The sequence below is a fragment of the Erithacus rubecula genome (genome assembly GCF_903797595.1).
Source record: "Erithacus rubecula genome assembly, chromosome: 2".
NCBI classification, from domain to species: domain Eukaryota; kingdom Metazoa; phylum Chordata; class Aves; order Passeriformes; family Muscicapidae; genus Erithacus; species Erithacus rubecula.
This window is the reverse complement of record NC_136685.1, coordinates 89170361-89187454: the sequence shown is the minus strand read 5'-3', so window position 1 is coordinate 89187454 and position 17094 is coordinate 89170361. Positions and strand designations below refer to the sequence as shown.

The 17094-nt window shown below is 41.1% G+C and overlaps 1 protein-coding gene across 1 annotated transcript in view; it reads left to right on the top strand.

The window, feature by feature from the left end:
• Positions 1 to 17094, top strand: part of PTPN14 (protein tyrosine phosphatase non-receptor type 14) — a 71807-nt gene that overhangs the window by 41867 nt on the left and 12846 nt on the right. The window contains exons 10-15 of the mRNA XM_079297503.1: positions 2037 to 2094; positions 5382 to 5460; positions 7860 to 9349; positions 11969 to 12112; positions 13138 to 13356; positions 16778 to 16906. Of these exons, the coding sequence (XP_079153629.1) occupies positions 2037 to 2094; positions 5382 to 5460; positions 7860 to 9349; positions 11969 to 12112; positions 13138 to 13356; positions 16778 to 16906 (2119 nt within the window). The remainder of the gene's footprint in view (positions 1 to 2036; positions 2095 to 5381; positions 5461 to 7859; positions 9350 to 11968; positions 12113 to 13137; positions 13357 to 16777; positions 16907 to 17094) is intronic.

The following is a 17094-nucleotide window of genomic DNA, read 5'->3' as shown; positions in this document are numbered from 1 at the left end:
GTGAGCTTTGATGCTCCCCAAGCAGCCAAATCCTGCAGGGGTGTCTTGAATCAAATGTCTACTGTTGCTAGCCCAGAGTATTAATCCAAACTGGAGTGAAAGGTGACATAGGTTATAGTGTCAAAATGTGAGATGTAGCAGCAGATGCACTGCCCATCCAGCAGCTAAGGGCACTGCAAAGTGCAGGTTGTCATCTTTTAGTTTGGGCAGGATAATTTATGTGCCTCTTATGCATGCTGAACAAGGAGGACACCTGGGTGCATTAATCTGCATAGCTGTACTGCCACAACACAGCAGGGATTGTAAATCTAAACCTGAAGTCTCCTTTGGGCTCTGGTTTGAGCATTTCTTAGAAACTGGCCTTGAGCTAGTCCTCTCACACAGGTAGATTCCTTCTAACTGAAGGAGGAATTCATTAGGCTTTAGCTTTAATTCAAAAGTCTGTTTTCTTAGCTGAGGTGTCTCATTTACACCAGCACACATTTTCAATTGGGATAAATTTGACTTTCGAAAGGTTAGAGTTTTGAGAAATTTTTGTGATGTGCTGGGCGTGTATAGCAGAGAACATTAAGTTCTTGCAAAACTTACCATGAAGAAGTCTCATCTCTATCAACTACACTATTTAGAGCTGGACATCCCATCTGTTCAGCTGGGTAATGCCATCTGTTGGAAAATAAAGCCAAAATGATGAGGGGAAGATTGGAAGGTCTTTCATGTGTGCACACATTATATTAACATATGGTGAGTTAGAGCATAGGAGAGTCCAGTGAGGTGAACTGCTCAGAGTGATCTTTTCACTTACAGAAAAGAGATGTTGGTTAGATTTTACAGTTCATGAGAGATAAGTGGAAGACTAGAAAAGACATTTCTTAGCAGCATATAATGGATTTCAACAGTCCAATACTAAACTCAATTTTAGTGGTTCCAGAGAGATTGAATTCAAAGGGAGCTCCTGGTTGTTTCCCCTGTGACAGTCAAGAAAGCAAACAAAATACCATAGTCTGTCACCTTGGGATGTTTCATCTTTGAAGCTGTGTGTTGGGGTCAACAGAGAGAACTTTCTGTTGCTGGTCATAATCCAGACTGCAGAAGCCATAGCTTTTGATCATGTTTCTTCCTAAACACTGAACCATGAGTATGTGGGTCTATGAATATGTTGTGCCTAGCAGTTTCATAGCCAACTTGCAAATATTTGGACTAATAAAAGCAGGGAATGTCACGAAGTCAGAGAGTGAAATAACAAGTTTCAATGTATTTTTGTCATTAGAGCTGTTCTCCTTACCACAGTCTCACGTGGTATAAGCTTGTGTGCTAGAGCTACAAATATTGATGCCAATGTGTGTTTTCTAGCCAAATAATTTTCCTACCCTCTGTGTTAAAATGATAGATGTTTGTTTTCCTGTGTGCCTTTCCTCTAATTGCACATAACATCATTCACCAGATCAGAAACTGTAAGAGGACAAATTCCACCTTTCCTCTCTTCACGTAAGCACTATATTTCTACCTCCTTCAACTTGTTTCTTTCTCTTCCTCGTATTTTTTTCCTCATACACTCCTTGCTCCTTTCACTGCACCTGGCTACTCTAACACTGTATGTAGCTCTGCTACTATTGTCTAACCAGTTGGTTGTTATTTCCTTTTCTTCCTGATCTGTGTGCATTGCTTTGGAGTGATTGCTATCAATTTCATAAATTTGTCCTTGTTTCAATGTTCACATAAAGTCACCTGAGACTGTACCTGTGTGCCATGTTCAATTTTTTTAGTTAAGAGATTTGTTTTATTAATTTTAAACCAAAATTTTTGTTTCTTGTGTTTCCAAGAGCCAAATAGGATAATGAACAAAAGGCATGTGTAGTTTGGAATGGGAACATTTCCTGTATTTAAAGGAAAACTTGGATTGTTTTCATTTATTCATATATCTGAAAATCTCAGTAACGAGCAATATGAACAAATTTTTCGTGTCTTGTTTTTCCCATTCATTCTTGACTCAGAATTGAGATATTGTGGTTTCTATCATTTCTCTTTTTCCTCCACAGACAATCAAATTCTCCTCCCCCTATCCGACGACGGCCAACCTGGAGTAGGTCATCTTTGGTATGTGCCACTGTGAGGTCTTTAAGAATATCTATACCATTTCTGATGGGATGATTGTGTAAGATGAACTACTTTCTGAATTTCAAATCAGCCCATTAACTCATTTCTTGTTGGCAATATGTTTGGAATGAGTTTCAAGGGTGTGACTGCCCAGATTGATTAACTGGATAATATCACCACTGAGTAGTAAAAATTACACTCTTCAAGGCATTATATTTTTATTTGCCCTGCAGAAACTGAGCATCTTTTCTGCTGAACTGAGGGTATTTCAATATGTAGAGAAAATAATCCTCTAGAAAGAATTAGAAGTGTCTTGTGCTCTATGCATCAAATCTAGTCATTCTATAATGTTACATTTCACATTTCTTCAAACCTCATGTTTTTGTGTAAAGTCTACTTACAAGTTACCAGATTCTTGGGTTAAGACCCTATTTGATGTGTGAAGCTGTTGTTAATTTAAGGTAAATTATTAAAGTTAGTCAGGATTGTGATTCAGAGGTTTTTTAATTTTTTTTTTTTCTTTTAACTAATCCACAATTTTGTCAATCTGACAAAACTGGTTAATTTTTTCCTGAAATATTACCAAAAAAATTCATGTGTGAGGTTGGTTTCTTTTTCTCCCATCCATTCTAAAGAAACTCTTTTTGGTTTAAATTTTAACATCTAGCATGTCAGTATTTTTAAATCTAATTTAACAGATTCTGAATTTCTGTAAAAGTAACACTAGTTGGTTCCTTAGACAGAGGCAATACTATGTCTATGCAGGTTGCCAGTTTTCACATGTGGTATAGATTATGCCTACTATGTAGACCTTTTCAGAGTGAAAAGTCCATTACACTATTACTACATGGCAGAAAGTTGATGTGGGCAAGTGTTCTGTTGACATCTTCCTACAGCACGGTTACAGCTTGTGAAAATTTTCCAAAATTAAGCTTCAGCAGGTATTGATTTGAGGATAGCTTTATCCTTGCAGATTTCGACACAGGTTATTTTCCTGTGTGTATCCATAGTCCATTAGATCTAAGAGTTGCACTCTGTTTCCCTGGCACTGGCAGGAAAGCTGCTGTAGCTGTCTCTAGATTTCTTTGTCCTTCCATTGTTAAGGTGTTACTAGGTGTTATGATGTATGAATACACAGGCTGTATATTGCATTCTCTGTGGCATGTTTGCAGTATTTTTGGTATCAGTGAGTTAGGTCCCAGGAAATGACTATGAAAAACGGAAGGTGAAAAAGTCAACTGTGTTTTGCATTTTATGCTCTGACCTCTGTTATGTCATGAGGGGGTAAAGTGAACTGCTTTCTAAATTATATAGGAAAAATGGAAATCAGCTCTTTCAAAAGAAAAACAAATCCTGCTGCCACTGTTTAAAACATAAGCATGCAACAAGCTTTAAATCCCCAAAGTCTCAGGAAGATCAAGAGGAAGAATGAGGGCTCATCAACTGAAACGTGCACTGGGCTGCTGACTGCTCACTGTGAACTTTCAGCTGCCTTTTTCATAATTGTTCTGTTAACTTGTTGGAACAGTTCTCTTCAGGAGGAAAAAAAAAGCCCTCCTGACTGTTGTCTGAACTGCACATACCTTCATACACCTACCTATTCATTTGTCTTGTGTAGCAATAAATCAGTAGGTAGAAATGGGAAGTGAAGTGGAATCTTTGGGGTGAGGCTCTGCCACTTCACTAGGGATCATGTTCTTTATTTTCAGATCAAGACCCTTTATATGTTTTTGGCATGGTTTCTGCTGTCTCTTTTTCCTGTCAGACCACCCAGCAATGTTGGTTTTCCAGAAAAACCCCCTCAGTGTAGGAGATCTTAGTATAATGATATGTTTAATTACCTGATTTAAAAAAAAAAAAAAAAAATCCAAGTCATCATTAGTTTGGATATTGTTGTTTTGCAGACCACAGGGTTCTCTTTTTTCAAAGTAAGCAGATGGGCCTTAGAAATAAAAATTCCCAATTTCTTGTAGATGCCTTTCATAACATGTCACAAAGAAAATATATCTGCTCCACTGTCTTCCAAGTGGAAATCACTTCTCTTGCCTTGCACTTTTCCTCTGCCCTCCATTTTTTAGGCTTTCCAGCATCTCAGTTAGTTCCAGCCTCAGCTCCTCTCCTAAAATTGTCACCAGCAGTCTCCTTTGCCCAGGTTGTTCAGTGAGACTAGGGTTTTATGCCTTTGGAAGGGATTCTTGTAGCAAAAACACTTCTTGTTGTTTCCCAGCTCTGTCTTAAATCGCCTATTTTGAATGCAAGAATTCATACCGAGCTCAGTATCTTTGATTCTCATTCCTTCTCACCATTTACATAGAAATGTAAATCTTACCCCTTCCCCACCCCTCTTTGCTAGCAAACTTGCATGGTGCTCATTTGGTGCATGTGCACACAAAGGCAGATTATGTGGGGTTTTTTTGCCTTGGGCATCCACAGTATTCCTTAATAGTTTGAACTAAGTGAATCAGCCTGGATGAAAAGCTCTTATTCTGCTTCTAAGGAAGACACATTCATGAGACAGGAGTGTCTTCCTTGTCTTTCTGCTTACTTCATGTATTGAAATATGTTTTCATAAACTTTGCTCAGTGACACCAGACAGGACATTGCAGTGCAGGTGGCAAAGTAGAATTGCAAAACATGGTTTACTAAGGGACAAAGCTGGGGAGTATGGCATCAGCTCTGATTTATTTTCTGTAAATGAACCTGCTGATTTAATGCTGAATTTCTCCCTCTGAGATTTGCATTTTAAAAATTCTTTCAGTGCAGATTATTGTAGTAAACTCAAATTCATTATGTAAGGAATTCAATGTTCATGTAATTTACAGAGTTCTTTTAAGTCTATATGTGGTCCTATTGCTTGTATAAGTGTCCTAAGTCCTTGAGTTTGTTCCATGTCTGCTTTTGTCCTGATTAGGTATCTGTTTTGTTTGGGTTTAATTTTTCCTGATTAGGTATCTGTTTTGTTTGGGTTTAATTTTTCAAGGGCAAGGGCTTCTAATAAATATGTGAAGAATTTTAAAAGAGCTGAAATTGTGAGTGTTGTTTTCTGGAGTGGTTCAGCTTAAAGGAGTCTTAACTGGTCAGTTTTGGGCTCTGTAACAAAATTTAGCAGGCAATTTGCAAAAAGTTATTCTCTGTTCTATAAGGCACTGCCAAGATGTGCTTTTGGCTGGGTAAGAAAGAGCAGTATTCAGTGCAAAGGGCACAGAATCATTTTTCCTGTTTCAGTTGCAAAAATTGTAGCAAATGAAGTTCTAATGTTTTTTTATTTCCTTGTGCTTTTATTTCAGCCAAGACAACATCCTTTTATACTGCCTCCTATGCATGTCCAGTGTGGAGAACACTATACTGAAACACATAATTCACAAGGTACTTAGAGCATGTATTTTGGCTTTAATGTAATTCAATTCTTTGTGCATGCAAAGAAGCTCCTAAGCCTTATGTCTAGATTTATAATGCCATCATGGTCAAATGGGAGCTGCTGCTGCAGGAGAACTAGCAGTTTTATAGTTAATGTTGCAGTAAGTCTTCTGTTTGAAGTCCAATTTCAGTTTTCAAATTTCCTTAAAATATCTGCGTATGATTGTATAGACCTTAAACTTGGTATTCCAGTTCAGTGAGCTGAAAAAATAATTTCTAAAGGGAGTATGATGACTGTACTCAAAGGCAGTGCCAGCTGGGGCCAGGGAGAGAAACTGAGTGAGGGAAAAGGAGACAGCAAAAAGCTTTTACTGTGGGAGAAATCATAATGTTCTGTCCATGAAACTGTATCTGTAGACAACCTTTTCTGCAGATTTTTCACCATCATTTGCCTGCACTGTTAGCCCTACAGACACAAGGAGGGTTAAATTATTTTTACGCCCATGTTTGACAAATAAATTCTTGAAGGGGTTGTGCCAGGTTACTTTGATCAAGTCTGGGAATGGAGCCCAGCCCCTAAACAGCTTGAGTCTCACACCCTTAATCACCCCACCTTTTGGAATACACGTAGCCAGGTCTCTTAGGCTGCTGTTCTTTGCAGATCATGAGAGCTACAGTTGAAGTGCTCTCACCAGCAGAGGAACTCTCAGTCACACCTCTTCGTGTTTTGGGTTGTGGGGTATGACTATTTTTAAGGCAGAATTTGGTAAGTTCTAAAAGGAGCCATTTAGCAGAGCTCCTTGTATATAGTAGACTTGACTTAGTGGCTACTACTGCTCTACTGTGAAGGTGAGGCTGTGTAGGGTATTCTCAGTTTTAAAAGAATTGTAAAATCCCCTTAGTTTTACAACAGGATTTTCTACATTTTCAAAGAACTAGCTGATTTCAGAGTTTGGGAAGCTATTACTCTTTTCTAACAAGATTTTCAACAAGGACAGTCTTGCAGTAAAGCTGTGATCCAAGATATGGTCTTTACTGTCTTGATTTCCTCTCAGGTATGCTTTGCTGAAGTATTTAACATTCTGTAGTGCATCTGTAGGATCATTTGTTATTTGGGAGTTTTTGTTTAAGTTTTTTTTTTTTTTTTCCTTTTTTCACCCTGAGCTCTGATCACCCAAATATCTCTTACTTCAGATCCTCAAAACTGTTGATTGGTCTTAAGTAGAATTTCCAATTTCACAGTCCTCTGGTACACTGAATCTCAGACAGAAGAGAGAAGAGGATTTTTCAGGTCAAGCATATGCTTGCAGCCCTGGAATTTTAAGGTGTCAGTAGCAGTGAACCATCTCACAATGCCGAGGGAGGAGATGCCCCTCTATTCTTCCTTGCCACCTCAGGCAAAAACACTTCCTCTCTTTCCCCTTTCATGTTTCCCACAAGAATATGAACTACTACCATATTTTGCTAAGTGTTGGGAATATTTACATTGGTAGATTTGCTTTAGTTGTGTTTCAATGGCTCAAAGATGATTCTAAGACCAAATATTCCATGCACATGTGCCCTGAGCTGGCTGGTACAGACTGCATTTGGAGTTTTGTTAACAGCAAATAAGTCCTTGGGGGTTATGTCCTGGTTTGGAGGACAGGTGTCTGCCCAGAAAGACAGGAGCTTCTCTTTGAAATGGAGAATGTAAACCCCTTCCCTCCAAATTATAATTTTGAAATTAAGGGGCTCTCAGGCAAAGGTATGGGAAATAGGAATAACAGTTCTTTACTAGGAAAATTAAAATAGAAATACAGTATTACAAACAACAATCCCAAAACACTGACAGAGTCAAAATACAACCTGGCACCCTGTCAGTCAGTCAGGGTGTTGGTAGCAGTCCCATTAAATGGTGGCTGCATCCTCCTGCAGTGGCAGATGTGGTTCAGCTGAAGCAGTGCTCTGTAGAAGGTGCAGTTTTCCTCTGAAGGTCCAGGGATGATGTGGAAAGGTGAGTTTTCCTCTGGAATCCAGTGGAAAGAAGGCTGCTTTTTGTTCCAAATTTCAGTTTTTTTATCTAAGTAGGAAATGTTTGGCTCCTTCCCCTGGCTGGAGCATCTCCCAATGGGATGATGTAATTTTATCAGTCATGCAGTGGGATTTAATGGCCCATTAGCAGATGATATCTCTTGGAGGGAGGATGGGTTGTGCAAATGATAAAGATGAGTGCCCCACCTGGTTTTAAAGATGGTCCATTAGCAGATAATATATCCCATGGAGATAAGGATCACTGCCCCACCCGGCTTCAACAGACGGTATAGAATACACATAGAATAGATAGATAGAATACACATTTCTGGTCACGTCCTGTGTTGCAACCCAAGACAGGTTAAAATTGTAAACATTTCTCTCTCTACTCTATGCAGATAGTATTTTCCATGGAAATGAAGAAACTTTCTACTGTAGGTCTCAGACCAGTTTGGATAGGTGTCCAATGGACTTCAGCTACTTGAATGGCAATGGACCCAATGGGAGTGTGTGCAGTGCCCACAGCATGAACTCCCTCAACCGCTCACAGAACTTCATCCAGGCATCTCCAATGTCCTCAAATCTGAGCATCCCGGGAAGTGACATCATGAGAGCAGACTACATCCCCAGCCACAGACACAGCGCAATCATCGTCCCGTCTTACAGGCCAACCCCCGATTATGAAACTGTCATGAGGCAGATGAAGAGAGGGGTGATCCAGATGGATAGCCAAAGTCAGTCTTTGAGGAACCTCAACATTGGAAACACACACGCTTACAACCAGCCAGAAGACCTAGTTTACAGCCAGCCCGAGATCCGAGAGCGGCACCCTTACACGGTCGCCTACGGGCCCCAGGGGGGCGGCTACACCAAACCCGTGGCACCGTCTGACCAAGTGAACCCCGGCAACGCCGCTCAGAGCAAGGCAGCAGCCAGCGCCATCTCCCACACGGTCAGCACCCCAGAGCTGGCCAACATGCAGCTGCAGAGCAGCCAGAGCTACAACACCACCCACATGCTCAAGAACTACCTGTTCAGGCCGCCGCCTCCCTACCCGCGCCCGCGCCCGGCCACCAGCACGCCCGACCTGGCCAGCCACCGGCACAGGTACGTCAGTGGCAGCAGCCCCGACCTGGTGACCCGCAAGGTGCAGCTGTCGGTGAAGACCTTCCAGGAGGACAGCTCGCCCGTGGTGCGCCAGTCGCTGCAGGAGGTCAGTGAGCCCCTGGTGGCCGTGAAGCACCACGCGGCCGTCAACAAGCGCCACAGCCTGGAGGTCATCAGCAGCATGGTGCGCGGCATCGAGGCCATGGCCTTGAAAACGCTGAACGCCCCCCTGCCGCGCAGGAACACGCTGAGGGAGCAGCTGCAGCCCGAGGAGGCCGCGCAGATGGGCCACGAGGTGCAGCAAGTGCCTCATTACCACCACAAAAAGACATTTTCTGACGCCACAATGCTGATACACAGCAGTGAGAGCGAGGAGGAAGAGGAGACGCAAGAATCCGTGTCCCGGATAGCAGCTCTCCATGAGAACATGGAGTACAGTGCTCAGCTGCAAGCTGCCTTGGCTAGGATACCAAATAAACCTCCTCCCGAGTACCCTGGGCCTCGAAAAAGTGTCAGCAACGGAGCACTGAGGCAGGACCCCATCAGCATCTCCGTGGCTGTAGCCAGGGCCAAGGCCATGAGGCCGGGGCCTTCCAAAGCCATCAGTGTCTCCCGAACTGATCAAGTGGCCATAAATGGGTCTTCACTGGGGCCCTCTATCTCGGAGCCTGACCTCACCAGTGTGAAGGAGAGGGTCAAGAAAGAACCAGTCAAGGAAAGGCCTGTGTCTGAAATGTTTTCTATTGAGGACAGCATTATAGAGAGAGAGATCATGATGAGGGTAAGTGCCTTCCTTGGCTGCGGTGGCTTCTTGGAAATGAGTAATCTCACAGGTCAACTTCCATACCAGAAAACTGTTGGGTCAGTAAACTGCAGGGAACGCGTGGGTGGGGAGCAGTGAATTTGCTTAAAGTTGGGAAATGTGATATTAAGTGCCACATACAATTTGGTTTTGTGGGCCGTTGAGGGGGCTGATCCCCTGCACTGCTTGGGCTTGTTTGTTGTCTCAGCTGTGGCTCTTTGGCTGCTGGCCAGACCTGTGTCAGATCCAGCTGAGGATACCACCACACTGGAGCAGTGCTGGCTGGAGGTGGGTGCCAGGACAGGCAGCTGGGATGAGGAGGCTGATGGCAAAGCCCCTCTTGATGCCTGCTTCCCATTAGGATTTAAGGGCAAGGTGAGTCTGGAATGCATTTGCCAAGATGGATGGAAGGCACTGCTGTTTCATTCCTCCTTTGCAAGGATGTCAGGTGAAGTATCACATAACATAATGGCAATTTAGGAGGTTTTTCAAATTATCTTTAATTCCCTTCCTCCCACTTTATGTGACATAGTTATCTGAATAAAACCCTGGTAGCCCTAGAATACAGATTGTTGGTTTTGCCAGTAACTGAGGAGCTGGATATCTAAATAGAGAAGCAGCAGATGTAGAGGCTGTGTGGTTGAACATCTGGGTTGTTTATCTTGTTCAATATGCACTCAAGTATGAGAAGTAGGGTTCTGTTAAACTTGGAAAGAATTTAAAATGAGAAGTATTTAAAGGCAATGACAGAAATATGAGGGGTGCTTATCACTTAGTGACCTACATATGTACCTGGTATAGTGCTGTGAGCAGTGCAACTGCAGTCACAGAAACACAAGTGTATGCTGCAGCTCTTGCTTTTAGCACTGAGGTCTGAAAAAAAACCAATTCCTGAAACAAATTATTAAAGCATCTAAATGGTCCAAAGCATAAAAGAGTTTGTAGTGTACTAGATCAATAACTCACTAAATTTAAATATATTCAAAGAAATTTTATGAACGTGTCCATTGCCATTCTTGTCCATTGGGCATCCTTGTGCTGATGTAACTGTTAGCAATACAACCTGAGCTACTAAATTGCAACATGGAGACTGAGTTTAGTCCTTGCCAACTCCTAAACTTTAAATGTAAAACAGGTATTTGACTATAAATCGTGATTTTTCATTAATGAGTAGACGTTGGCATAACAATAAGCATGCACATGCTCTTTTGATCTTCTGAGCAAAGAAAAATTAGTGAAAAGCAGGAGCCTACAGGATTTTAGGATGGAAATGAAGGTGAGAAGAGATCTTAGATGTTTGAATATTCTTCCTCTGCAATAGTCATTCAGATAATTTTGTCAAAAGGTCCTTTATTTGTTGTTTTGAAAGTAAAGGGGTAGACTTAACTTTAAGCTTTGAAGGTGGTTTCTGCCTAGATGAGGGTGACATGTGTGGACCTTCCTTTTGTCACAGGAATCAGGTGTTATATTAATGGTAATTTGGTAACCTTCATCTGCTAAGCAGACTTTCTTCTCTTTCACTTTTGAAGTAGTAAAAATGAATAAAATTCCCAAACAAAGGAAAAATACTTACGTTTTCCTGCTTTCTCAAAGTATAAAAAGAAGCCAGAGTGGGTTTGGATGGTTTTTTTTCACTTAGTGCTCTGGAGGAGCCCAGTGGTGAGGAAAAAGCTCACAAGCTTTTGAAAAATCAAGGCATATCCATATGTCTGAGGGCATTTGGGTTCAGTTGTGTGTTTCTAGGAGCTGAGCTTGCACAATCTGGTGACCACAGCTTCCATATGTGTGCTGAGAACCAGGCACCCCTCCTGTTTATCCCTCCTTCCAAATCCAGCAGAAAGTGCTTTTAAGTAAATGGAATAAAATATTCCTAATTTGGATACTTCTGGAGATGCTCTGTCTTTTTTGATGCTTCAACTCCCAGTGGCATAAGGAGGGGGCAGCAGGATGAATTGAAAATTCATGCTCTGGTTCTCCATGTCATACCATAATATGGTTCATACATATGATAAATAATTTCCCTCCCTGGCTGCTATTGCTTTCAGTTTCTGGGACATGTGAGCTCAGTTTTTAGTGCAGAATATATCATGGGTGCTGTTTGAATCACCATAAAGGCTGAGTGCATCAGAAGACTTCTCATTTTAAGCATTACCATCACAGAAGAGAAACAATGGCCTGTGTTTTAGTGTTTGTTGCTATAGATTGAAATTATTGCTTTTCAAAAGATGCCCCAGGTAGCTTGGCTTTGGTAGCGCTACTTTAACGTAACAGGGTGATGCTTTGTGTGTCCTGCATTCAGAATAATGTCTGTAGGAAAATGCTTGAGATTGTATTTGAGTGTCTTTTGATGGCATGTAAGCTGCATTACATGCTGGGATTGCTTCTTTGAAATTAAAATTCTGTGCTCATGTAGGAGCAGGCCTTTGAGGAATAACAGGAAGAATAGAGGTTGTATTTGAATTTACGATGCTAATGGTGATCATCTGCATTCCTTGGCCAGAGAGTTGCAGATTTTGGAGATTAAAAAAACATTCCAGCATTTTACTGGCATTATAAATAATCACACAGAGATGAAAACGTGCCTTTTCTTGCCAAAAGAATCTAGAAAAGCAGAAGATGGCAGGCCTGGAGGCCCAGAAGAGGCCCTTGATGTTGGCAGCACTGAACGGACTCTCGGTTGCTAGGGTTCCAGTGCCGGAGGACAGCCAGGATGAAGTCACCAAGGTGCCAATGGATGAGAGGGTAAGATGGAGCCTCACAAAATGTTGTTTGTTCCCTTTGTTCCCTGCAGCAGGAAGTATCTAAAATACTAAAATTTGATTTTAAATGTGAAAAAAATTCTCTTAAAAGTTTTCAGAGTCGTTAATGCAAAAGCTCTGTGGCTGATACTGGTATGCCTTTGAATGAAGGCAAACATCAAATGTCTTGAACGTTTACTGAAGTCCATGAAAATGGAGGCTGTTCTCTGTTTCACCTGACTGTACAGTGTCATACAAGATCAATTTGTAAATCTAACTCTTTGCACATTTTTCACTTGATTGGGGAAGATCTGCAGTGCTCACCCACAGATACTGTCTTTCATGTTCTGATACAGATAAGGAGTTTGGTTAATATCTCTAATTGGATTAAATTTAAAAAAAAAGAAGTTGTTTGCCTCCTGATGCTTGCACACATGGGTGTGTGCGTGTATATGGAATTTCAGATATTAAAAACAGTTGCTGCTGTTAAGATTTGAGAAGCAAATTTGCAAAGAATCTTTGTGGTTTTCTGGGTAGAAATTTGCAGCCTTGTGTTGTCTGGTACCCAGGGAGTAGCACTTCACCTCCACCTTGTCTGTATGTGGGGTTGTGTTCAACCACAGACACTTCAGCCTTGTGAGTTAGGCATTATTTTGAAAATGTGGACCGCATCGTGCTTCTTACAGTATGATCTTCTTCCTGGGGAAGAAAAAAATTAAAATATCTATTATGTTGAAATCATATATTCATACTGAAATTCCTACTGAACCAAGATTATTTGGCACAGGTTTGCTTTTTATGCTATCAGTCTTCAAAAATGTGGAGGTGGAATGTAAAATTGTAAAATTTACCAGTGGTTTCACTTGGTAGAAAGAAGTGTGTCATATTTCCTCAGATAACTGCAGAAGGAGTGAGTGAGAGAAATCTGCGGCTGTGTATTGGAATTCAAAGAATGGATGGAAGGATCTAGTGGTAAATGTTCTTTCCAGAAGCATTAATGACTTAGTCCTCCTTTCTTTTAAATCCTAGTGCAAAATCTTGAGGAGGAAGCTGGAGGAGGGGATGGTGTTTACAGAATACGAGCAGATTCCAAAGAAAAAGGCAGATGGGATCTTCACCACTGCTGCCCTGCCTGAAAACACGGAGCGCAACCGCATCAGGGAGGTCGTTCCCTACGAGGAGAACCGAGTGGAGCTGGTGCCCACCAAAGAAAACAATACAGGCTACATCAACGCTTCACACATCAAGGTAAGAGCTTGTTTGAGTTTTGCTTGGCAAATGGAGGTGTGCTCAAGCTCTGTGTGCATTGCTGGGTGCACAGCAGCATCTTCTGTACCTCTGGAGCTTTGGAGAAGTTTAGGATGCCTCATTATACCTTTGTGTAAAGTCCCCTATCAACTGACACACAAGTGGAATTAACTACTGGAGGCTGGGAAATCATTTTAGAGAGGCATCCTGGCCTTTTTGTGCCCACCTCTGCCAGCTTGTTGTGGAATGACTCTACTGGTTAGTGTAGAAAGAGGTGCCTTGTTCCTCAAACCTCATGAGAATGCATTAGAACAGCCCAAATGCCTGAAGTGTGATAAAGAAAATTTTTAAAGTATGCACTGACAGTAAGATCCCTGCATCTCTGAATGGAAACTACATTGAGCTTCCATGTTTCAAATTATGTTTCTGACAAGAAACTTCAGATTTCATGTTAATTCAATATAGAAATAAACAAAGATTTGACCTGACTGTATTTACAGGCATGGTCAGTTTTAACAGTGAGCTATGTTCCAGTGATTGCAGATGCTTGTTTTTCTTAAAGCTTCCAGCACTATTTGCAAAGTGCTCTGTTGGCTTTTACTGTGTTCTGAGAGAAGTAACAGAAATCCTTTGCATCAGACGACAGTGTGTTGTAAGAGAGGATTGTCTGCGTTTTCTCATTGTCAAAATCCAAATTAAAAAGAAATAATTCAAAAATAATAAATAAAACATCCTGTTAAATTAATATTTTCCTTGAGTAAAAGCCTTCTAAAAGTTTAAAGAGACTTGATGGTCTTGGCTGTTATTTACAGTGTTAAATCCTGGTAATTCAGAACAATTTCTGAACCAGGGTCCTGGCAGTTTGTCACTTTTCTCCATAGTCTGGTAGGAAGCAGATACCGAGTTTTTGCATAATCAGACACTGCTATGATGATGACTTTCTGAGCCCCAAATTTTCTACCTACAAAGTAGGTGGAGAAAAACAAAAAGATACTCCTAAATGATGCTATTTTCCCTGGCCAGTTTTGAGCCCACATTTTATCTTGTGTGCTGCTGTTGGACACAGACACATCTTGTGTCCATGGAGCACCCAGGAGCAGGCAGCAGGGTTTTGATGCCTGACAGAGGGCCTTGGCAGGGCTTCCCTCCTGCACTCAGAGCAGTGCTTTCAGAAGCCAAGCAGATGTGCTTTTGCTCAGAAGGTGAAATTGCATCTGTGAAATTTACCTCAGCAGCACAGTGTGTGTCTGTGTTTTAGGCCCAATATTTAATTTTTAATTTCCTGCAGTTAGGGCATTAGAATGCAGCAAATATTCCAGGCATCCCATTCCCTTCAGACTATTTATGGGCCTTTCATGTCATGTGCCAGGAAGCTTGGACCAGAAGTCAGTAGACAAAGAAAACTCTATCATCCTGATAAGATCCATGCCTGGAGGATTCCAGCTCCCACTGCTTGGTCTGCAGGTCCCACAGTTTTACAATAATTCTCTGCTTATTTACCATGGATCATTGCTGTTAAAACAAAAAGATCCCCACCTATACCAAAGAGAAAAAATTGTAATTGCATTTGTGGATTAAGCACAAAGGTTCTTAGGACACTTCATCTGACTGTTTGTGTCAGGTCAGTATTGGCTTTAAAAGCTCAGTAACACTGTACTACTGCAGAGCATCAGTCCAAGCACAGGATGCTGCTTAGGGCCGTGCAGTTTGCTTTAATTCTCATCTAGTACAAGAACTTAAGAAATCTACCAGCATTGGTCTTGCAGTTTTTAACCATCATTCAAAAAGAAAATGCTGCATTGTATGAAATAAAGAAAAGGAGCTGATGTACAGGGCTGAAGAGCTTTCAGTGAAGTGAGAAACTTGTTATCATACAAAAAGTATATTATTTGCAGGTATAAAACCCCAAGCATCTCAGCTTAATAAACATTTGTTTGAGTAACAAATAAATTGTTTTTTATTTCTGAAAGTGTATTTAAAGACTTGTACCTCAAACACAGTATGTCGTTGAACCTGCCAGAGTTATTGATTGTTCCTCATAGCGTTGTCTGCCAGTATGTTGATATTTATGGGTGTGTCAGCATTTTTGTTGTAAATCTTCTTCTCTGGGATTTATAACTTTGAGAGAAGTGGCTCTGGGCTAATAAACAGAATTAGGAGGCCTTAGCCTGAGAAGGAAAAATATTTCAGCTTTCCAAAATAACGAGTTCTTCTGGTAAGCATACTTTTGAAATGATTTGTGGAGGTTCTAAAAGTGCTTTGGTTTTTTGCCTAAAATGTTAGGAAAAAAAAGTAATTGTGAGCCTTTTCTGATGTATAGCAAATTATATGTCATAAAATTATGGGGTTTTTTTTATACTCAAATGATTTTTTTTTTAAACTGCCCCTGTCAGTTAAATGAAGCAGTGTTTTATACTGGTTGACTGCAAGGTAATGCTGGCTCTGTTCAGGGCACTACACAATTTACAGTTTGAAAATCTGTGTGTTAATACTTTGAAAAGAATTTCATTACATGTCATGCAAATACACAAATATTTCTGTAAGATGTGGTTGGTAAACCAGTTGTGTATTGGGAAATAGATTTACATGACTACAGCTTTGGGTAATATTAAATTTCTCATGGCCATAGTTTGGAAACCATTTGATGTGCTGGATTTACTTTGTAGTAGTTTTCAGGTTCTGAACTGAAAAACCCAAGGTGATTGAGGAGGAGTAACTTGAAATTAATCCTGTCTTGATCCCATCTCTAGATGACAGCAGGCTTATATGTTATGTGCAGAGTGTGGGCATAGCTGCATCTTCTAGGGATGCCTTGGCCTCATCTTCAACAGTAACCAGTCTAGGAAAAGGCTGTTTAATCCCTTTTGTCTGAATGAAAAAATAATTGAGGGAGGTCCTAGCTGGCAGAGGCCTTTAGCTTGTCAGGCACGGGGTCATTTGTGTTCAGGCATTCTGCACTACCCTGTGTTAATTTGCAGTAGGACAATGCCTTTTTAATGCACATAAACACTGGTCCTCAGCTTTTTTTCATCCTGGGTCTGTCACCAAGCCCAGGGATGTCACTCAGCTGCTTATGTGTAATCAGGGCCTCAAAAAAAATTCCCAGATTTTTAAAATTTGGTTTGTTGTTGTTTTGGTTTGGTTTTTTTTTTCTGTATGATCCAGATGCAATGGTAAGAAAGATGGATGTCATTTAGCCAAAGCTTTATGGTTATGGGCATCAATACAGGATGTGGAATCACTGAAGGTTATGTTTTGTTAGATTTGCTCTTATCGAAGGATGATTTTTTTCCACAATTTTGACCAAAAATAGAAGAAAAAAGAAGTAAAGGTTTCACTGTAGCTTCTTTTGTTTAAAAGGCAGTTCTGGCACTGATGCTGCCGAGAATTCAGGCACTGACTCTTTTTTCCTTTCTCCCAGGTGACTGTAGGTGGAGAGGAGTGGCACTACATTGCTACCCAAGGGCCCCTGCCACACACATGCCATGACTTCTGGCAGATGGTGTGGGAACAGGGGGTGAATGTTATAGCCATGGTCACAGCTGAAGAGGTACGTGAATACAGAATAGTTCTTTCTGATGTGAGCCAATCTCCTGTTATCATCACTTCCCACTCCAGTAACCTGTTTTTTCTATCAACATCCCCTTTTCCTCTGGCTCTGTTTGAACATATGCCTGTACTGCTCTCATACTATACTTCCTAACTTTCTGACACTCAGTTTGGCAAGTGCTAAAGCGA